This window comes from Protopterus annectens, chromosome 6.part1 (assembly GCF_019279795.1).
Source record: "Protopterus annectens isolate FY-2018-M chromosome 6.part1, PAN1.0, whole genome shotgun sequence".
In the NCBI taxonomy this organism is placed as follows: Eukaryota; Metazoa; Chordata; order Ceratodontiformes; family Protopteridae; genus Protopterus; species Protopterus annectens.
In genome coordinates this window covers 304,444,708-304,468,371 of record NC_056738.1, presented here as the reverse complement: position 1 = coordinate 304,468,371, position 23,664 = coordinate 304,444,708, and the positions used below count along the sequence as shown (strand labels likewise).

The 23,664-nt window shown below is 44.2% G+C and overlaps 1 protein-coding gene across 1 annotated transcript in view; it reads right to left on the bottom strand.

The window, feature by feature from the left end:
• Positions 1-23,664, bottom strand: part of ATIC (5-aminoimidazole-4-carboxamide ribonucleotide formyltransferase/IMP cyclohydrolase) — a 1,003,526-nt gene that overhangs the window by 288,250 nt on the left and 691,612 nt on the right. The window contains exon 12 of the mRNA XM_044075723.1: positions 16,651-16,779. Within this exon, the coding sequence (XP_043931658.1) occupies positions 16,651-16,779 (129 nt within the window). The remainder of the gene's footprint in view (positions 1-16,650; positions 16,780-23,664) is intronic.

Genomic DNA, 23,664 nt, shown 5'->3' with positions numbered 1-23,664 from the left:
GAGGGATCCAGTAGCAAGTAAAATCTCCAAATAATTGAAGAAAGTAAAGAGATACCTGCTGCTGGACCCCCTATTTATTTGGAGAAAACAAAAGAAAATAATGTTGGGTGTAGAGGTGTGATGCAAGTGGTAGCTTGGATTGCAAGAATCTGATTGGCTGCCACCACTTGCTTTTTCAAGAACTTTTAAACAAGATTTTCTACAAGAACTTTAATGTGACCTTAATGTAAAAACATACTTAATCGTAACTATACAAGGTAATTTACACAACAATATCAGTGTGTTTTACATTAAGGTCGGCTACAAATCTTGAATACAGTTTCTCATGCTTGTGGAAGGCACTTGGGGGTAACAGCTCGCATGGCACGCTTGATTTTAAGCACAGAGGTGCCATGAGAAGGTACCAAGGGTTAATGAGTTAAGACAGAAGTGGTGAACTTCATGACACCCATGTAGATGGACAATACAGCTATGACTGCTGAATCCTACACAAATGCACTCTATAAGCACTTACACGAGTGCATGGATCGTGCTATCCCAAACAGAACAAAGATGCTATCCTCCAAAAAAGGAAGCCAATCTGGTGGTCCCCTGCCATAAACTCTACAGCAGAAGGAAGAAACTGTTGCAAGACATAGTAAAATCCCTGGTCAGCCTCAGTAAGAAGCTGAGATCCCTTACAAGATCCTCCAAAGCTAGAGATGAAAATAGCTACCGATTCTAAGGGCAACCACAAAGCATTCTATAGCTATGTCAAGAATCTCAAAGGCAACAGCCAGATCTGCTATGAGTTACAGCACAACAGCACGAAAATTACAGAACCAACTGATATTGCCAACATCTCAGCAGATAGTTTCAGTGCTAACTTTACCGCCCTCTCACCCCCTAAAGGGTTCAGTGTTAACTTTACCCCCCCCCACACCCTAAAGGGCCCATATCTGTACAGGAAGAATGCAGAGTCCCTGTAATCACATCTATGCAGGTAAAAGCTGCACTCTCTAAAACCAAAAAACAGCATCCAAGGGACCAGACAAAGTACAGTTGTGTACCTACCATAAATGGAGATGTTCGAGTGTATTCACTGTTGCAGTCATTACAACTGGGTTATCCTGCTGGCAGGCTACCCGCAGTCAGCCTGAGTTCCAAAGTCTAGGTCCGGCGTCGGTTGCTGTTGCCTCCTCCCTGACGTCAGTGCGCCAGGGATATAAAAGATGTAGCAGATGCCATTTTCTTCAGTTTTTCTTGCCCCAGATGTCAGGTGCCCCTAAAATGGTAAGCTCACTAATGCCAATAAGCATGCATAACCAAAAAACAACTTTTCCTTCATCTACAAGCAAATACACCACATAGGTTGTATAGAATAGAGAAGTACAGATAAGTCCCAGCAAGGAAAAGGGGGATGGTGGGAGGGTAACCTGGACTGCAACAGTGAATACACAACTGTACTATGTTCGTGTTTCACTGTTGCAATCATTACAATTGGGTTGAATCCCAGATATGGTTGGGAGGCTGGTGCTAAATAGGATTAGGAGAGGCTATCGTGCCCTGCAGAACTGCAGTGGCAAAGCCTGCCCTGGATTTAGAGTAGAGAGGTAAGTGACAGTGCTTTGTAAAAGTATGCACTGAACTCCAAGTTGCAGCCTCTAAGATGTCTTTGGTTGGTACTCCTCTGAGGAAGGCTGCTGAAGTGGCTGCTGCTCTATTGGAATGTGGCCTAATGCCCTTAGGCACCGATTTGCCATTCTGTGAATAGCAGAAACAAATGCAGTGGCCTATCCACTTTGAAATAGGCTTTCCTTGTAATCCTGCAGCATATGCTACTAGAAGTTGTTCAGTCTTTCTGAAAGCTTTGGTTCTGTCCAAGTAGAAGCGTAGCTGTCTGTGAATGTCCAAAGAATGCAGAAGTCACTCTCCCTTATTCTGTGGGTTTGGGTAAAAGGTAGGCAAGTGAATTGTTTGGTTCAGGGCCACACTGGTCACTACCTTAGGCATAAATGTAGGGTTTGTCCTCCGAGAAACCCTGTCAGGATGGAAAATGATAAAAGGCTCCACAGCCATGAGTGCCTGCAACTGAGATTCGTCTAGCGGAGGTTATTGCTAGGAGCAGAGCCATTTCCCAGGATAAGAATTTTATATCAGCTGCAGAGGCTGGCTCAAACGAAGGCAGTGTAAGTTTTTTCCAAGACATAGTTGAGGTCCCATGCAGGTATTGGTGCTCTCCTTGGGGATCTTATGTTTCTGGCCCCTCTGAGGTACTGCCTTAGTAATGGATGAGAAAAAATAGGTGGTTCTGTATTGTAATGAGCTGAAATGGCAGAGGCATGAATTTTAATTGATGAAAAGGAAAGGCCTTTATCCAGCATCTCAGTTAAGTATTGCAAAATCTGAGGAATATTTGGAACAATCGTGTCAATACCTTATGCCTGGTTCCAAGCACAGAATCTCTTCCATTTTTCTGCATAAGATTTTCTGGTGCTAGGCCTCCTGGCATCTAAAATAACATCCATGACTGCTTTAGAAAGAGGTGAGTCGTGAATGGCTACATTATCCGCCATGCTGCCAGGTTTAAGGTCCTGAGTTGGCTGTGCAGTATCTGACTGTCTTGTTGGGTCAATAAGTGAGGAATTTGAGGTAATGTCCAAGCTGGGCATTGAGACAAGCTCTTTAGGATTGGGTAGCAGTACTGGCGGGGCCAGTCTGGTGCAATCAGTATCATTTTTGGCTTCTCTTGTCTGACCTTGAGGAGGAGAGGCAGAGGAGTAAAGGCATATACTGTTAGGTTTTTCCAGCTGAAAGATAGAGCATCCATTTTCCATGCTTGCTTGTGATAAGTCCTTGTGCAGAATCTTTGTAGTTGGCAATTGTGAGGGGAGGCGAATAGGTCTACGTCTGCGAATAGGTCTATGTCCGGGCATCCCCAGTTCCTTATCAGGCTGAAGACTTGTGGATCCAATTTTCACTCGTGGGGATCCATTAGGTTTCTGCTTAGTTCGTCTGCCAGAGTATTTATCCTCCCTGGCAGGAATTGTGTGTGCAGATGTACTTGGCAAGTCAATGCTGTGTCCCACAAGTTCATGGCTAGTCTGCAGAGGGGGTAGGAATGTGTGCCCCCTTGCTTATGTACCACATGACTGTGGTATTGTCAGTCTTTATCAGTAGTTGTCCTGGATGAAGTAGATCCTTGAAGGCTGTCAGGGCATTTTGAGCTGCTAGCATCTCTTTTTGATTGATATGTAGATGCATTTGACTTGCAGACCATGTGCCCTGAATACATCTTCCTGCCATATGGGCCCCCCCAGGCATAATATGATGCATCTGTTGTCAAGGTCTGCCTGGCCGTGGGTAAAGTGAATGGCTGTAATGTGTTGTGGTGACAGGCTTTTGCCCACCATCGAAACTCCTGTTGCAGGCAGGGAATGAGGGTAATTATTGTTTCCAGGCTGTGGCAATGTTGAGTCCAAACACTTTTTAGATACCATTGAAGTTTCCTCATATGCAGTCTTGCATATGGAATTAGCAGAATGCAGGATGCCATGAAGCCCAAAGCCTGCAGAATTTTTCTTGCAGATAACTGGGTCTTTGTTGCCAACATTTTGAAATAAGTAGTCAGTTGTCTGTTTGTCTGGCGTGAGATAAGCCATCTGGGCAGTTGTACTTAAGCTTGCACCCAGGAATATTATCTCGAGAGGGTACGGTGTTTTGATTTCTTTTCATTTACTGTGTACCCTAGGCCTGTTAGTAATGTTTTTACAAATGCCAGATGTTGCAGTAGAGTGTCCTTGTTTTCTGCTTGAATCAGGCAGTCGTCCAAGTAAGGATATATTTGAATTTCTCTGTCTGCAAAAAGCAATTACTGGTGCCAGGCATTTTGTGAAGACCCTGGGTGCAGTAGATAAGCCAAAGGGCAGTGCAGAGAATTGGTAATGCATTGAGCCAGCTATAAATCTGAGGTATCTTCTGCATGATTGTTTGATTGGGACATGCAGGTATGCCTCTTTTAGGTCTGAAGTCACAAGCCAAGCCTTTTTGCCCAGCATGGGTAGAAGCTGCTGCAGAGTTAACATTTTGAATTTTGGAATATTCAGGAATGTGTTCAGGATAGACAGGTCCAGTACTGGTCTCCAGGTTTTGTCCTTTCTGGGCACCAAGAATAGCCTTGAGTAAAATCCTAGTCCCTGCTCTTGCTGTGGTACTTACTGAATGGCTCTCATGTCCATGAGGGATGAAACTTGTTTTTGTGCCTCTGCCCATTGATTGCGTGGCAGGTCTGGCATACCGTCTGCCCTTGGCAGGGTGTAAAAATGGAACCTGTAGCCCTGGGATACGATATTTAAGACCCATAGCTGTCAGAAGTGCTTGGTGCTGGCAGGGGAAGTCATTGAGACAGTTTCCTGTATGGCTGTGATTTTTCTTCTCCGCTTTTGGAGGTAGAAGCACCCCATTGCTTAGGCCTGTATGAGCCTTGCCTCTGGGGCGTCTCTATCTGCCTCTGTGTGGCCTGTCTGACACTGGAAAGGACCAATTCTTTGCAGGCCAGTTCCTGCTAAATCTGGGAGGCTGTACCTGTAAGAAATCCTAGACTGTTTGCATAGATTTAGCTTTGTCCTCCATTTTCTTCAACACCTCTTCTGCTTGAACACCAAACAAGGTATCATGTTGTAATGGAGCATCTAATCATTTTGCTTTAACATGATCGGGCAGATTCTGTTCTTTTAACCAAGCATGTCTCCTAACGACAGAACCTATAACAGCGGCCCTGCAAGAGGCCTCTAGAGAATCAAAACCACATTGCAAAGTATGCTTTGGCTACTTGTTCAGCTGCATGCAATAAATCCTGCATTTCTTTGTTTTCTGCACATTCTGAATTTGTCAACATTTTTTGTTTAAGCAGTGACATTAGATATTGCTGATATTTAAGCATATGAAATTGATAATTTAAAGCTCTTACAGCCAAGGTAGCAGAAGTATAAATCTTTTTCCCCTATCTGTCCAGGGCCCTTGAATCCCTATCAGAGGGTACAGGGTTTTTTTGCAGTGAAAGCCTTGACCCCTTTGGGACCCTGAGAGATAGTTTCTGGGTCTGCAGCAGGGTTTTTATAAAGAAATTTATGTGAATCAGGAACCCTGTAGTATCTGTCTGGTTTAACAGGAGCTGGTGACAGAGTCAGGAGACAGTCCGGACTCTGAAAATACATGTACAATGTCTAAAACAGGTGGAATAGCAAGGGGCCTGCGCAGAGGTAATAAAAGGAAGTCTCTGAGCCTTTTCTTGGATTCTGAGTAATCTTGGCTCTCCCAGTGGAAATGCTCCCTCATAGTATGCAGGGTTTCCTCAAAAGAATAATCCTCAGGAGGAGAGGTTGAATGAATAGATTCTTCAGCATCAGAATCCTCATAGGGAGGAAGAGAATATTCCTGTTCAGAAGAGGAATTAGAGGAAATGGAAACCTGATCTGAAGATGCATATTCTATCTCTTACCTAGGCCTCTTATCAGGAGGGGGATGGGACTCCCTGATCAAAGTAATTAGGAATTTGGCCATTTTAAGCATCTGTTTTTTAGGCATGGAGGCATATCCAGGAGAATGCTGTACTTGTTTCTTTGTCTTTAGAGCTGCTTTAGTCTTTGCCTTTGAAGCTGAAGTTGGTTTTACATATAACTGTGTAGGCCTGAAAACAGTTTCCGAGTGTCCAATACCTCGAGTTTCCAAGCAGCCTAGTCGGCTCCACGTGGGAGTCGGAAGCGGCCTGTGGTTCTGAAGTAGCAGGTGTCAGGGGCTGCAAAAGCACCTCACTGAGAACTGGCAACAGGCCTAGCGGAAGCCTCGTCGGTTTTGGACCTTGGGTGCCTGTCCTTTTCTTTGCGCTTTTTATAAACTCCGGTAGTCGGTTGCTCCAACGGCATTATATAGTTAAATCTTCTGCCAAAATAATGAAATGCAAAATCGTACAGACGCTTAATAGTGCTTTGGTTAAATCTAGCACAAAACTGACAACTAGCAACATCATGGTCAGGGCCTAGGCAAGGAATACAGTAAGAATGAAAATCCTTATGAGGTATTTGCTTCCCACAAGAAATACAATTATTAACTTTTTCTGACATCTGTCTAGAGCAAGAAGAAAGTTTCCCCAACGAGGTACTTAGCTTTAATGAAGACTTCGGATCTGAAATTCGAATTTGAAAATCTCAGGAGTCGGCCGACTGGCACTTGCAAACTGCTTTTGCTTTGGGCACCGCGCGGCAAGAAAGACTGAAGAAAATGGCATCGGATGCATCTTTTATACCCCTAATGCACTGACGTCAGGGAGGAGGCAACAGCAACCGATGCTGGACCTAGACTTTGGAACTCAGGCCGACTAACCCAATTGTAATGACTGCAACAGTGAAACACAATTATCATCATCCCAGGCTGCGTTTTACATGAACTTCAGAATGAACTGGCTCCACATCTAAGCACCATGTTCAATCATAGTCTCATGTCAGGCTTTGTGCCCACTGAATGGCGCACAGCAACAGTATTCCACTCCACAAAGGGGGAGTCACCACTGTTCCTGGGAACTATCACCCTATTAGCCTGATGAGCGTAGTCTGCAAGGCCATGGAATGTATCATTGTGGAACTCAGACATTGGTAACCTCCAAACTCTTGACCCCACCCAGTTCGGGTTTATGAAAGGCAGATCATGCCTTCTGAACCTGATAGACTTCTTTTGAGGCAGTCACCAAAGCCGTAGACGAGGGTAAGGTGGTTCGCACAGCCTATCTTGACTTCACAAAGTTGTTCGACACCATCCCCCATTCGGGAATTATAGCTAAACTCACTAAACTAGGTATAAATCCCTACACAGCATAAGATGGGCTGCCAACTGGCTCACTGACAGAACCCACACTGTAAAAGTTGCAGACTCCAAATATGACTTCAAACCAGTGACAAGTTGAGTACCACAAGGTTCAGTCCTGGGACCTCTCCTGTTTTTTATCTACTTCTCTGAAGTACAGACTAACACAGAAGGCCTCTGGATAACTAAGTTCACAGATGACTGCAAACTAGGAGCCATAGTAGAGTCCCCAAATGATGTGTACATCCTACAGAAGGACCTCACTGAGACAGATGCTTGGTGTCAGAGGCATGGCCTTAAGCTCAAGGCCAAAAAGTGCATTGTCATCCCCTTTGGTAAAAACCTTGTACCCATGAGCTACCACACAAACGGCAGTTTACTTAACGCTGAACATGTGATAAGAGACCTTGGGACACAGGTGTACAGTAGTCTCTCTTTTGATAACATCGCCACAGTAGTCAGGAAATCCTTCTATGTGGCACACCTCATCACAAAAGGGTTCTCACCTGGGAAAAAAAAGAGGTCATTGTCCCCCTCTACTCGGCACTCAGACCCATTATAGAGTACAACGCCCCTTTTGGAATGTACCTCACAAGACATCGGCAGCAGTTGGAAAGGCCACAGAAGTACCTCACAAAGAGGATTACTGGCCTCAAATAGATGCCCTACACTGACAATCTCAAAAAAACTCCACCTTTACTCTGTAGCATATCGCCTACTCTGAGGAGATCTCTGCGTAACATATAAAGCTATGTTAAACCCAGAGCTGTTGGACATGCTACACCTAAAGAAATCCCAATCCCTCACAGTTACATGCTCTGGGGACCTAAACCTTGTCACCACAATAAACAGGACATGCTGGAGGGAAAGATTCCTGTCCTAGAGACTTCCTATATTGTGGAACAACAAGCTACCAGTCTATGTCAAGCAAAGTTCCGCATTAGCACCCCTCAAAAATCTCGAGTGGATGGGAAATAGGAAATACACCCTGGGGATCACTTCTGTTTCTCTGCTCGACAGGGGCATAGGAAATTAACTTTCTTGGGTGGCATAAGCCAGGGAACCTTGTTGGCTAGGCTTGCTTAGACCCTGGGGCCGATAGCCTAGTACCTACCTATGAACCTAAGAAGGGGCCTGAAAGCGGTCAGTGTGTGCTGGACAGCTAACATCTCTTTGGCTGATGTGCAGATGGATTTGCTGTGGGCTCCATTGGCCCTGTATGCACCTGCCATCCCTCAGGCAAGGTATCACTGGTATAAGAGTTTCCAGGTCTTGAGAGTGTTGACACCAAAGACTTTTTAGGTACCACTGAAGTTTCCTCATATGGAGTCTGGCATATGGGATGAGAAGAACGCAAGATGCCATGAATCTCAGACCTTGCAGGATTTTCCTTGCAGATAACTGGAGTCTGGTGGCTAGATGATAAAAGTAGGCTATCAGGTAAGTTTGCTTTTCTGGTGCAAGGAATGCCATCTGGGATGCTGTGTCCAGGCTTGCTCCCAGGAATATAATCCCTAACTGTCTGCATAGATTTAGCTTTTTCTTCCATCTTTTTAAGACCTCCTCTGCCTTGGTGCCAAATCTGGCAAGGGTTGTTCCTTAAGCCAAGCATGCCTTCTAAGGACAGAACCGGCGACTGCTATCCTGCAAGAAGCTTCTAGGGCATCAAAACGAGTGTAAGGTGTGTTGGAGAATGCATTAACTCTTGTAACTATTTTCTGCACAAGTAGGAAAGGAAGACACTGAGGAGTTCCATGATATATTGCTGAAATTTTAGCATATGGAACTGACAAATTTAGTGCTCTGATAGCAAGAGTAGCAGAGGTGTATACTGTTTTTACCCCATCTGTCTAGTCCTCGGGAATCCCCATCAGAGAGTGGGATTCTTAGCAGAAGTTACTTTAATTCCTTTAGGCCCTTGATAAATTACCTCAGGGTCAGTAATAGGATTTTTGAAAAGAAATTTGAGAGAGTCAGGAACTCAATACTAGTCAACTTTTCTGGGAGCAGGAGGGAGGATGTCAGGAGTCAAACTAGATTCCATGTAAACATCATCCACAACATCCAGGACAGGGGGAATGGCCAGGGGCCTGTGCGAAGATCCAAGAATTCTCCCAGTCTCTCTTTAGACTGAGGGTAGTCCTGACATTCCCACTGGAAATGCTCCCTTAAGGTATGAAGGGTTTCCCCAAAGGAAAAGTCCATGGGTGGAGAGGTTGAAGGAATGGATTTCCTCTGGATAAGAATCCTCATAAGCAGATACAGGTTGCATGTCTTCATATTCAGATACATCACAGTCAGACTGTTCAGATAAAACTACTGGGGACAGATCTCTCTTTTGGAAGGGGTAGCTTGGCTTCCCCTAATCAGCATAAGGTCTTCCACCATTTTAAGCATTTGAGAGTGAGGCAAGGAAGGTGTCTGAGATTGGGTCGTCAGTTTCTTGGTTGTAGTACGTACCCTGGGCTTTAGAAACTCAGTAGTTTTCGAAAGAACAGTGGACGTGAAAGAAGTCAGTTTGGGTCGAGAAATCGGTAGTGTGAAGTACTTCCTCGGATGCTGGTGCCCACTCAGCGGCTCCGGACCCATCCAAGGTAGAGAACTGCAGGATGCTTAGTCAGAGAGTTTTGAGCCATACCAGACTCCAAATGGATCTCGGTAGCGGCCTGTGAATCTACAGAAGCGGGCATCAGGGGCTGTAAAAGCACCTCACTGAGGACCAGAGAACTGACGACTAGCTTAACCAAAGCGTCGTCAGTAGGTTTGGACCTATGCTGTCTGTGTCTGTCTTTATCCTTATGTTTTTTTCGGAAGATCTGCTGTCGGATGGCTTACCGAAGCCATATCAGAATTTGAGGACTGCAAGCGAAAATATCTAGCTACAATAAGGGCCTGACGACATATAGTTCTGGTGTTAAAGCACAAGAGCAACAGCGTGGGACGGCGTGGTCTGGGCCTAAGCAAGTGACGCAATAAGCATGAAAGTCTCGGTTATTTGCTTTCCACAGGTGAGACAATTGTTAACTTTTTTTGACATCGGTTAGAGCAAGTAAAAAGGATCCCCAATGGGATACTTAGCTTTAGAAGACTTCAGCTTAATTCGAAAGATGAAACTCAGGTAGTGGCTGACCGGCACTCGTGTGAACTACTACTCCTTCAGGCTCCTCAGTAAGAAAGACTGATGTAATGGCGTTGGCTGCCTTACTTTATACTACAGACGACCTAACGTCAGTCCTGAAGCAACAGCAACCGACGCAGAAATACTAAGCTTCTGGTATTCGGGCCGGCTGATGGCTACCCTGGCAGGGATAACCCAAATGTGATGACTGCAACAGTGAAACACAAAGAACATCTCCAATGGTCTGAAGTTATCAGTTCTCATACAGGTACGGAATGAGAGTTTCTTTGAAACAAAAAGAGGGGATGGGATAGGCAGAAGGTAGGAGGAGAGCAGAGAAGAGTCAAACAGGTAAACTTGTCTGGAAACGAATCCTTTGGTCTTTAAAGGATTGGCTTTGGAGGATACTTCCCATGTTGAACTAATACTGCAACAGTCATCAATGAAGGACTACTATGTTGCATCAGACACAGTGGGCTAAATTCCGAGCAGCAGCATCAAAGCAATAGTTAAGAGGCCAAATGCCACAGCTCAAAGGAGTTCTAGCAAAACAGATTTCCAAATGTAGGTCCCAACATCAAAAAAGTAGCTCAAACAACTAACTAGAGTGGTAAAAATACAGTTTTAGCAGTCCAAGGAAGGAGGCTCAAATAAAACACAGAATACCACTATATTAAAGATCCACCAGAGCTTTCACGCGTACAGAAACAAATGGTGACCACAGTTTTAAATACTGAATTCTGGTGCAATCATATTGGAAAGAGTCAGTCCTCAGTTTAAGAATTGGTTTTATGCTACGGAGGCCATTCAACTCATTTAAACTAGCTCACAGAACATAACCCATTTTCACTGATGGAACTCCATATGCTATATCTCCATCTTTCTCCTCACAGCTGGCAACACTGCAACTTATGACATAGCCTGAAATGGGCTTACAAAGTACATTTGCTAGCACCATACGCCATGGCAGTCTCCTACAGCATCTTGCAGGCCTGCAAAATTGGACAAAAACAGCGCTTTCATCTAAATCCCCCAAACTGAATTTCTTCATTAGGATGATAAACAGCAGGTCCTGAACTGAATGGCCAAACACACTACTCTCTCAAAACCAACACTCATGCTCTTATTCCTAAAGAACTCCTAACGGTAGCTATTACATATAGCATCCTGCACATACCAGAGTGCTGGTCCCAGCCAGAGCATTAGAAGAGAAATCTGCAATGGAATGAAAACAAGGTAAACTACAGTGTACGCAACCATATGAAGTCTGCCAGGTCCTTAAGCTTACCTATGCCTTCATAACAAGTTGGGCTTGTAATCTAGAAAAGTAAGGTGAATAGCTTAATACCTGAAGCCCCAATGTGGCAAAGCAGAACTGATTTGCCACAAGTTCTACGCGTTGTACTATTTACAAGGGAAGGTGGCAAAATGCTGTGGGTCATTATGACCTACAGCATAATGAAGAGATCACACAGGAGTCGACTCTAGGATACTTGGGTCTTCCAACTTGACTGGTAAATGGCAATGGGATTTTTAATGGTCATTAAGGCAGTATCAGGGTACACTAAGATTGTCATGATGCATCACTACAAGGAATATAAACATTGGATTCTTTGGGTTTCTTTCCCATAAATTCAGGGTGTTTCAAAGAGTATGGGTGCAAGTACTAAGCCAGGCCACACTTGCCTCTTAAGGTCCTCAAAATTCCCACAACAGCAAAAAAATGAAGAGATACCTTGACCCCAACCACATGCAGGCATTAGCTCACATACTGGCAAACATAAGAGCCAGTGCCAAAACGTGCCCTATTGGAAAGAGGATTAGCGCACCTTAATGCAGAAAAGGTGAGCGCCACCACTAGGTCAAGGTCAACTGCAACACAACTTGAGGAGGCAGGAGCAGGTGGACACAGTGGTATCCACCCAGCATCACATGCTAGCCAAAGACCTGTTCTAGACATGGTGTGGACTACAGATCCAGCTTCGTAACTGCACTCTCCTGGCATCTGCAACTTGTGCTTTCACAGTACAAATGTGCCAGATGTCCAGGCCCAGAGATGATAACCCTGGAACAGACAGATCAGATACAATCTTCTCAGTCCGATCAGATAAAAGCCCATGTGGGACTGGGGCGGGGGCCAAGAGGGGCAACATCAGTTTAGTCTCAAAGTGTGACCAGATGACTCAAGAGACTGTAAAAAGTCACAAAGATGATCCACACCATCATCCAAAAATGGAGCAGTGCAACAACTTGGGGTGCACACACTGTGGTAGCAGAAGAGAGCACACCTCCCCTTAGCCCTAGATCCTCAAACAATTCAAAAAATGTTTAAGGACTCCCACCCTCAGAAGTCAAGATTACTCTCACTCCAAGCTGGACTGGTGGGTTGGTTAAACGGACTTTCCTTGAGGAAGTATGAAGCCAGAGTGCCTGCCCTTCTGGAAATGCTTCAACTTATAATAGAGGAAACGAGACGGACCCTCCTCAACTGTCTCCAAATACAGAACTGCAATCACTTTCACAAACTTAAAAACACCTCCTCAAGTAGATGAATATAAACGCTAGACAAAATTTGGGTCTTGGTTGACAACTTGACTGCCACTTGAACAAAAGATTGACATACGAGAACAATGGTCTCCAGTGATGAGGTCTCTGATCTAAACAGAGAAATGAACTGGTAGAGTCAAGGAATAACAGCATCTAGAGTCAGCAAGTTATGTAACATATTGGCTAAGTGCATAGACACTCCCAAACATGTTTTGTACTCTATTCAAGATCCCTCAGGGTAGATCACTGTTTGCTTATGGCAGAAAAGCATCTGGTTGAATTTCAACACTAAAGATAAATGGCTGAAACTGCATTTAACTAAAAACTCATTTGACTGAATTATTATGAGAAAAACAAAAAGTACCTTAAAATTATTTTCCTTCAAAGCACAAGATCCCTCCCAAGCATACCCTTCCCTCTGTACATCCCTTACTTAAATATTCTAACTCCACAGGTGTTCAACTGTGGAGTTAGAAAAAGGAGAGAAAAGGCACTACAGTGAATCACTGCACATGCATAAAAAAATCAGTAATATGTAGCCCCCCTGACTTGCACCAAATTGGCTTTGTGAAGGGTAGGCTCTGCCTACTGATTCCGATGGACTTCTATGAGAGTGACTGAAGCATCCAATAATGGCCAATCAGTGCATATTGCTCATCTGGAGGTATTCCACACTTGCATTACTGAAAAGCAAACCAGCATGAATACTTTACTAGGAACAGGAAAATGGGCTTATTCACAGAACACACTGAGGGTGGGTGACACACTTTTCTGTAAAAAGGTTAGGTCATTAGACATCGACAGGAATGTCATAGGTGCTCTCCTCCTCAGCATAAACTTCTGATTTCCAAGTTGACATCAAGGCCCTATGGCTAACTGTTTGCTGACAACACAGACTTCGCACCGTCAACTCTCCAGCTGACACTCATATTCTACAAGAGGGTTTAACTTACGATTATCTGATGCCTTGACCATGGGCACATGCTCAATGCAAAAATAATGTACACTACTATAGGAAACCACTTCCTGCAGCTGTTATACAAGAGAACCCTCTCCAAACAGATAAGACCTACGCATATTCACACAACTGTCTTTTAGCTTTTCCCGGTTATGGGTCACCACAGCGGAACTCCGGTCCGCTAATGATTAGCAGTAAATTTTTATGGTGTTGAGTTGCCAGCCCGGCACCCAACCTTCAAGGAAGGCACACCCACACGAACGCACCTACCTGCATGTCTTTAAATTCATTCTAAAGTGGGGAGGACATACAGACTCTGCACAGAAGGCACTCCAGCCGAGAATCTAAATGAAGAACCTTTTGCTGTGAGGCAACAACGCTAACCACTGCACCACCGAGGCCTCTACGTATTTAGCCATCATGTATTAAGAAATCCTTCCACGTAACCAAACTATTAAAGGCACGTCCCTCTACTTACACCCAACAAGGCCCACAACAGAATATCCTCACTATATGCATCTACTCAGACATATTTAGGATCCATTATGTTCTTTCTAGTTGGGTAATGAGAAAATCTGACATGTGCTCCTTAAATTACACTGAGTAAGAGGTTTACTCAATCTTCAACAGTGTTTGTGTTGTAAATGTTGCCAAGTCTGCAGGTCCATAAAAACATCCAGTCCCAACTTTAACATAAGAGGAAATACCATTGATACCCATTCTAAAGATTTAAACCTATATTACAATATAAAGCATAACCTGTTTACAGATGTAAGTCTCTCAAAACACCTCCATGGAGCAAACGTACCCTCCAAAAGCCAAGTAGCTCCCTAGCACTTTCCAAACCATTCTTGATGAGTGGATTGGCAGCCTGTACATTCACCCTTGGGCTATGATCTAATACTCTAGTGAACCAATTTGCAAATAACCTAGCAAGCTAGAAGGAATGTGAGGGAACTATGGGGTCAACATCTTGGACTTCAGCACGTGGAGGAACTCTCTACTCCTGACTACTTTAGAATGAGTCTCCAGGGACCATATATTCTGGGCACCAGGAATAATCTTGAGTAGAAGCCTGTGCCCTCTTCCCCTTCAAGCATGGTTCTCACCTCACGTAGAAGCAGACCCTCTGACAGGCTGCACCAGCTCGGTTTCTTTTGCACTGGTGGAATCCCTTGGACCAGTGAACTTGTCACAACTGAAGTCTATCCTTGTGAGACTACCCACAGGCCCACCTGTAATTTAGACCTTCCCACCTACTCTTCGGGAGAGACTGGTCAGCCAGTGTTTAGTCTTTGTTTAAGCACACAGGATTAAGGCTCAAATTAACAAGCTTTGTGCAGAAAAACAAACTGGGTTTGATGCCTTCTAACTCCATTTATCTACAGTGCAATTCAGAACAGGTCATTTGACCAGACAGTGCTCCTGGAAAGCAGGGGTGGTTCTGTTCAGTGGGCTTACCTGGTTAACAAAATATATAAATGGAAAGGAAGGGAAGATTTTGAGTGAAAAAAGAAGCATGGGACAGTCATGGCTGTTCCCTGCCTAAGGTACGGCTGTTGGGGTGGGCAGGTTTCCCTTTATGGTCTCCTAGCTATTTTCTGCCACCTTTCACCTGATAGCCTACAGGCCATGTCTAAGGGTTACTTGTGTCATGCCTAGGGGATTGGGGGGGGGGTGTGCTCAAAAATACCATTAAGTTATGTGGTTTGCCGTTTTCCTTTAGTTTCTTAAAAAGGGTAAAATTTCCAAACATCATATCCTCAATCTAAATGAGCACTGAAATCTGCAATGAAAGATGCCAAGGACCATATCCTTACAGGTATCTCTTCTAATCATTGACCTCATTTACAGCATCACAACCACACTTGCAGGCATGTTCACCCACTTGAGCCAACAGCCTAGGTTAGTTCCAAAAAATGTTGCTTTGAGCACAGTTAGCCACTCTTATGCCTTCTCCCTCAGTTCTGTTAAGGAGCTCAGCATGGTGTGTCTTGTGTGTCACACCCTGGAGTCGCTACTGTATAAACCTTCCCCAAATACTTAAAGGTCCTACATAACTGGATATCAGGAATTGTTAAAACCTGAAACCAGTTTAGACCTTTTCTCAGGCTTCAGCGGCATCGTTGCTGGATTTTACATATATTGGCATGATTTGTGAAGAAGTGCATCTAACAAGGACATCAGGGTTTCAAGCTCAAGGATGGTTAAAGCAAGAAAAATGTTATTCAAACTTGAGAAAACACAAGTAGTGAAATGATTTGCTATGAATTGAAGCTGAAATGTCTACAACAGGGTCCCTAAAAATAAGCAGGCTCAATATGCTCTCTTCCCTTAAAGCCTCATGTTGAATTGTGTAAAAATCAACTGATGTGCTTTAGTTAGATGTGTCTTTACCAATTTATATATTTTTCTCCAAGAAATTTCAGAAAAGCTTATACACCTGTACAATTCTGGTTATACATTTTAATTAAATCACTGTGAGGCTGTAGTTTGAGCCATTTTGTTAGTACCTCTGTACATAGAAAATGGCAGTGGGACCAAATGGCAGTGGGACCAAAGTACAATGTCCTGTAAAAATATCAGGTTATACAAATTCAAGTCATCCAAGCTTCCATTCAGGAAGTCTAGGGTGATGAGCATTTTAAATTATCACTAATACAGGGAAATAAAAATCTTATGTTGTTGTTGTGTCTTTCGGCTTTTCCTGGTTAGGGGTCGCCACAGCGGAACTCCAGTCCGCTAATGATTGGCAGTAGACTTTTACGTGCCGAGTTGCCGGCCCTGATGCACAACCTTCAACGAAGGTACGCCCATTAACGCAAGTCTCCACACAGAAGACGCTCTAGCTGAGAATCGAACAGGACGTCTTACCATGAGGGGACAACGCTACCGCAGCACCATACGTCTTCAAATTAAAAAGAATTTGAGAGTGAAGTACTTGTGACTCAACACACATCAAAACTAAACTGGAATTAGTTTTTTCTTACAACAAAACAAATACAAGACAGAGGGATGGTAGAAGGGCATACATGCTGCTCTTTAAGAACCAGATTTACGCTCCTCCCACAGAAAATATATTGTTGGGTATTATCAAAACCAAATCCAAACAAGTGTTAGCACCTCCAGCCTAAGTCACCAGATTCAGGCTGAACTGAATAATTCAGGTATTTCAATACTGAAAACTTACTTCTTTACATTTAGTAGCAATATTGCTAAATAGAGAGGCATCAATAACAGCGTTGTTTCGTTTCTGCATTAGATGCAACCCAAAGAGAACTCTCACTTCCATTTCATTTGGCACATACTCTGGATCCATCTGTAAGAGAAAAAATATAATCACATTTTCAGTCTAGAGAGATTCACAAGAAATCCATCGAAATACCTCTTGGATCAGTTACTAGATCAACATCTAACTCACAAAACCAGATGACCCCATCCCCTTGCATGGTATTATAAAGGAAGCCATCACACAGAGTCCATCCTCTCCCAAATACAGTACTGATAATCATACATGTCATGGTGATTGTCAACCCAGTGCCCAGGGCAACCACCGTGACCACAAATTCCTGAATGGAGGCTTGTAAGAGGAGAATAAAAACTGTTCTGCCTCTATGAATAATGTTAAATGAGGAAACATGTTCAATAATTTCAAGAATTGAAAAGGAGATTTCTGAGCAAAGGTCTCTCACACACAAGCTTACACCCCCAAGAGTTCTACTTCTACAGTAAAATTCCAATAAGAACTCACTGCTGCAGAATCAAAGTTTAGAATCCAATAATCAAGCTACACACAAATGTCAGTAATGGCAAGAAAGGAGAGTTGTGTACACTTCCCATAAATGTAGATGTTAGAGTGTATTCACTGTTGCAGTCATCACATTTGGGTTATCTGCTTTGCAGTAGGCCTCAGTCGGCCTGAACATGCTCTAGGGACCTAAACCTTGTCACCACAATAAACAGGACATGCTGGAGGGATAGATTCCTGTCCCAGAGACTTCCCATACTCTGGAACAGGCTACCAATCTATGTCAAGCAAAGTTCTTCATTAGCACTCAAGAAAAATCTTGATGAGTGGAAGGGAAATAGGAAATACACCCCGGGGATCACTTGTGTCTCTGCTCGACAGTGGCACAGGAAAATAACTTTCTTGGGTGGTGCAAGCCAGGGAACCTTGTTGGCTAGGATTACGTAGGCCCTTGGGCCGATAACCTAGTACTTACCTATGAACCTATGAAGTCTTGGGTCCTGCATCGGCTGCTGTCTCACCTTCCATGACATCAGGGGGTATAAAGCATGCAGCCAGCGCCATTTTATCAGTTTTTCTTGCCCCAGATGTCAGGTGCCCCCATAATGGGAAGCAATTATATGCAAGGTTACACCTCCAACAAAAAGCAAATACACCAGAAAGCTTTAAGCACAGTAAACAAGAACAGAGTTATAGACAATAGAAGTCAGAGAGCTGGAGGGAGGGTAACCAGGACTGCAACAGTGAATACACCAACATCTACATTTATGGTAAGTGTACACAACTGTACTATGTTTCTTCGTGTTTCACTGTTGGTCATCACATTTTGGTAGATTCCCAAAGCTAAGGATGGGAGGATGCAATTAGCATTAGGGCCATTTATAAGGCCCTGCAGGACTGCAGCGGCAAAGCCTGCTCTGGATTTAGAAAAAAATTGGCAAGTGGTAATGCTTGGTGAAGGTATGTACAGAACTCCAGGTTGTAGCTTCTAGGATGTCTTTGGTAGGGATATGCAGCCCTGGCTGAATGTGGTCTTATCCCCTGTGGGGTAGGTTTTCCATGGTGCTTACAGCAGAAATGAATGCAATGGCCAATCCACTTAGAAATGTTTTATTTTGAAATAGCTTTCCCCTCTGCCCCTGCAGCAAATGCAACCAACAGCTGTTCAGATTTCCCAAGAGGTTTAGTCCTGTCCAAGTAAAATCTAAGTTGTCTGTGCATGTCCAAGGGGTGCAGTATTCGTTCCTCTTTGTTCTGTGGATTAGAAAAGAAGATTGGCAAATGAATGGACTGATTAAGGGCCACACTGGATACCACCTTGGGCATGAAGGAGGGATTGGTCCCGAGGGACACCCTGTCTGTATGAGAGATTATGAAAGGCTCCACAGCCATGAGGACCTGTAATTCAGACACCCTTCTTGCTGAAGTGATGGCTAGAAGGAAAGCTGTTGTCCAAGAAAATAATTTCAACTCTGCACTTGCAGCTGGGTCAAAGGGAGGTAGAGTGAGCTTTTCCAATACAAAGTAAAGGTCCCAGGCTGGAGTAGGGACTCTCCTGGGTAGTCTTATGTTTTTTGGCCCCTCTGAGGAATTGATTCAGCAGTATATGAGAAAAGAGGGGTGGTTCTGTATTGTAATGAGCTGAAATGGCTGATGCATGAATTTTGATGGAGGAAAAGGAAAGGCCCTTTTGAAGCATCTCAGTTAAGCATTGAAGACTTTAGGTAAATTGGGCACTGCTGTGCCCATTCCATGAGCTTGGCTCCAGGAACAGAATATTCATTTTTCAGCATAGAATTTTCTAGTAATAGGCCTCCTTGCCTCGAGGATGACATCCATCACTTGCTTACTGAGGGATGGGAATGGTGAGATCAGGTAATTAGCCAGGCTGCCAACATCAGGGTTTGAGACTGTGGGTGCTGAATATGGCCCTCCTGCTGAGACAGCAGAGCAGGAGGCAGGTGCCAGCACTGACACTGGCGCAAGAGGGGGTACCAGTAATGGTGTGGCCAGTCTGGTGCAATCAGTATTGTCCCTGGTTTGTCCTGTTTGATCTTTAGTAGTACCTTGGAGAGGACAGGCAGAGGGGGAAAGGCATAAACATAGTTTTTCCAGTTGTAAGATAGGGCATCCATTTTCCAAGCTTGTTTGTGGGGAGTCCTTGTGCAGAATTTGTCCAATTGATAGTTCTGGGGGGGGGGGGGCAAACAGGTCTATCTCTGGGCTCCCCCTCTGTTTCTCAACATGGTGAATATCTTTGGTTCCAGTTTCCACTCATGTGGGTCCATGAGATTTCTGCTTAGGTCGTCTGCCAGTGTATTTAGCTTTCCTGACAGGAATCGGGCCTGTAGGTGCACTTGGTAAGCTCAAGGCTGTGTTCCACAGGGCCACAGCTAGCCTGCAGAGAGGGTATGAGTGGGTTCCCCCTGCTTGTTTATGTACCACATAACAGTGATGTTTGTCCATCTTTACCAATAACTGTCCTGGAGGAATGTGGTCCTTGAAGGTTGTCAGAGCATACTGTACAGCTAACATTTCGTTGATTGATATGAAGGTGCATTTGACTTGGGTTCCGTTTGCCCTGAATGCACTGCCCTGCCAAGTGACCCCCCCCCCATGCACAGTCTGAAGAGTCTAAGGTTTGGGCAGCAGGGGGTAGAGTGAATGGCAGTCCCTTGTTGTGGTGGCAAAACTCTGCCACCAAAGGAACTCTATCTGAAGACAAGGTATGATAGGAATCATTGATTCTGGATCCTGAGAATGTTGACACCATAGGCTTTTTAGATACCATTGTAGTTTCCTCATATGCAGTCTTGCACATGGAATTAGTAGAATGCAGGAGGCCATGAACCCCAAGGCTTGCAGAATTTTCTTTGCAGATAGCTGGGTCTTTGTGGCCAGTAGTTTGAAGTAGGCTGTCAAATGAACTTTTTTCTCTGGCGAGAGGTAGGCCATCTGGGAAGTTGTGTTCAAGCTTGCTCCCAGGAATATAATTTGTAGGCAAGGTACCAGATGTGATTTCTTTTCGTTTATGGTGTACCTCAGAAATGTTAGCACTATGTACAAACGTCAGAGGATTCAAAAGTATGCCCTGGCTTTCTGCCTGAATTAGACAATCGTCCAGGTATGGGTATATTTGAATATTTCTTTGCCTGTAAAAAGCAACGACTGGAGCTAGGCACTTTGTGAATACCGTGGGCGCAGTAGATAAGCCAAAGGGTGGTGCAGAGAACTGATAGTGTATGAAGCCTGCTTTGAAGTGTAGGTATCTTCTGCAAGATTCCCTGACTGGGATGTGCAAGTAGGCTTCCTTTAAATCCAGTGTTGCCAACCAGGCATCCTTGCCTAGCATAGGAAGCAACTGGTGAAGAGTTAACATCTTGAATTTTGGGATCACCAAAAAAGAGTTTAGGATAGAGAGATCCAGGATAGGACGCCAGTTGTCGTCTTTTCTGGGCACCAGGAAAAACCTTGTATAGAAACCTTGTCCCCTTTCCTCTTGTGGGACAGTTTGAATAGCCCTTATACTTAGAGACAGAACTTGCTGTTAAACCTCTGCCCACTGATTTAGGGGTATAACTGGCCAACCGTTTGGGGTTGGTAAAGTGTGGAAGTGGAATCCGTATCCCTGGGAAACAATATTTAAAACCCATTTGTCCTGGGTAATAAGTTCCCAGTTTTTTCCTGCAGAGCAATCTTTCCACCTAAAGGAGCAGTCAGTTGAGAAGGGCTTGGAAGTTTTAAAGTTGAATCACTGAGACAGTTTACTATAGGGGGGGGGGTCTTACTACTCCCTGCTTTGGAAGTCGGACCCCCCCCCCCCACACTGCTTAGTCCTGTGAGTACCTTGGAGCTGAAGCCTGAATGTTATGCTGGGTCTGCGTTTGGACTGAGAAGGCCTGGAAGAGGCAGGAAAGGACCAATGCCTACTAAATCTCGGAGGCTGCACTAGCAGGAAATTTTTAACAGTTTGCATAGATTTAGCTTTTTCCTCCATCTTTTTAAGTACTTCTGCTTTGTTGCCAAATAGGTGGTCCTGGTTTAAGGGAGCATCCAACAATTTAGCTTTAACATGATCTGGCAAAGATTGCTCCTTAAGCCAAGCATGCCTTCTAAGTACAGACCCAGTAACAGCAACCCTGCAAGATGCCTCTAGTGAATCAAAACCAAATTGCAAAGTATGTTTTCCAACTTGTCCAGCAGAATGCATTAAATCATGTAAATCCTTATTTTCAACACAGTCAGGAATCAACATAATTTTCTGTATAAGCAATCCAATAATGTTCTGCTGATACTTTAACATATGAAACTGGCAATTTAAGGCCCTAATGGCCAAGGTTGCAGAAGTGTATACCTTCTTACCCCATCTATCTAGCGCCCTGGAATCTCTATCAGAGGGGGTAGGATTTTTGGCAGTTGTAGCTTTTATGCCCTTGGGTCCCTGTGAAAAGGCCTCAGGATCCGCAGTGGGATTTTTAAAAAGGAACTTGTGAGAGTCAGGAACTCTAATATCTATCTGGTTTTCTGGGAGCAGGAGATAAGGAGTCAGGGGCCAAGCTAGACTCCGTAAAGGCATCATCAACAATGTCCAGTACAGGGGGGACAGCTAAAGGCCTGTGTTGGAGGCAGGAGTAAGAAATCCCTAAGCCTCTTTTTTGAATAAGAGTATGCAAGGTTTCATCAAAAGAGAAATCCTCTGGAGGGGAAGCAGAGGGAATTGAGTCCTCAGCATCAGAATCCTCAGGCAGATAAGAGTAAATCCTGGTCATCAGAAGAAACAGAAATTTCAGAATCCTGATCAGAAGAATCATAGCCAAATCCAGTCCTAGGTCTCTTAGAGGGGGAAGTAATAAGGTCTTCAGCCATTCTTAATTGTTTTTTAGGCATAGAGGCCTGACTATGTGGTCTGGGCGTCGGCTTTCTAGGCATGGATCAAGTTTTAGGCCTTGAAGAAGATGGTGTAGGTTTAATATGCAAGTTACTAGGGTCTGAATACACCCTCAGAAGCTGGTGCCTGCACAGCAGCTCCCCATCCAAGGTAGAGACATCCGCAGGTTCCATGGTGGAAGCATTTCGCGGCATACCGGACTCTGAATGGGTCTCAACAGAGGCCTGCAAATCTGAAGTAGCGGGTATCAGGGGCTGCGAAAGCACCTGACCGAGTACCGGTGAACTGGCAACTAGCTTAGGAGAAGCATCGCCAGCAGCTTTGGACCTAAGCGGCCTGTCTCTATCTTTGCGTTTTTTCAGAATGTCGGTAATCGGGTGGCTTACTGAAGCCATATCTGGATAATTGAAACAAGTACAGAAATATTTAGATGTTCCGACTAGGATTAACAGGCATGTTTTACCCTAATCAGTTAATCTATGACAGGACCCACTCTCCTTACTAAGGCTATGACAGGGCTCATCCCTCTGAGACAACTGTCTCATGTCAACATATGCTGTGATGCCTCACATCACATCTCATTATGACAGCACACCTAGTTACCAAGCCTACCAGGTCACATCTCCAACCATGTTTTGATATCTACACTGTTGGCAAAAATTCAGTACCTTCTTACCCAACTTTCAAGGGAATAACTAGAGGATACAAGGAGGTCCCCAAGCAAAGAGGGATGACAGGAGGACATTTGGGACTACTAAACTGCCTCCTTTCTTACAGCAACTAATATTGTAAAGAATGTTATATTCAACATGGAGAACCCTCCTTGGTGGGTCTAGGACTAGGCTGAATCCTAAGCAGTAAATCCACCAGACCGTAAGGATCAAAACAATTTCAGAAGCCAGAATCCTGAAGCACCAAAGGTACAAAAGGAGGTTCAACTCCTACATGCTCAGGTAACAAGCTACTTGATATGAAAAGAATACCAAGCTGCCATGGCACAGATGCCAGTAATAAAGCTATTCTTGAAATAAAATTAGCTACACTTCTAGTGGAATGACCTCTAATATTTATGACAGGTGAGACTCAATAACGGAAATGTCAATCCACTGCATAGGACTTACCTACCAACTTCTCAATCTTCCTTCTAGGAGAAAGTTACCCTATGTCACTATTCATCACTTCAGGATTGTAGGATCAGCCATCTGATCCGGCAACTTTTCAGACAGATCCTAGGCTCGAGCTCCTCCCTCTCACATAATCCCTTGCTGCCCTCTAACCCCACAGTTTGAGTTTTCCCAGAGCCAAGACAGCCAGAGTTGACCGGGACCACTGGATAGTAAAATGTCCACCTCCTCTAGATACAAAAGGATGGGTGAAGGAGGGAGGGATAGTGATGAATAGTGACATAGGATAACACAGATGCTAAGTTATGGTAAGTACATAACTATCTGATGTTATCTATGTCATTATTCCTCACTTCAGGGACAGAGTCCCCAGCTACCTATACCAGATATATACTGTATATATCTATACAGATATATTATTCCTAATTTTATTAGATCTTTTAT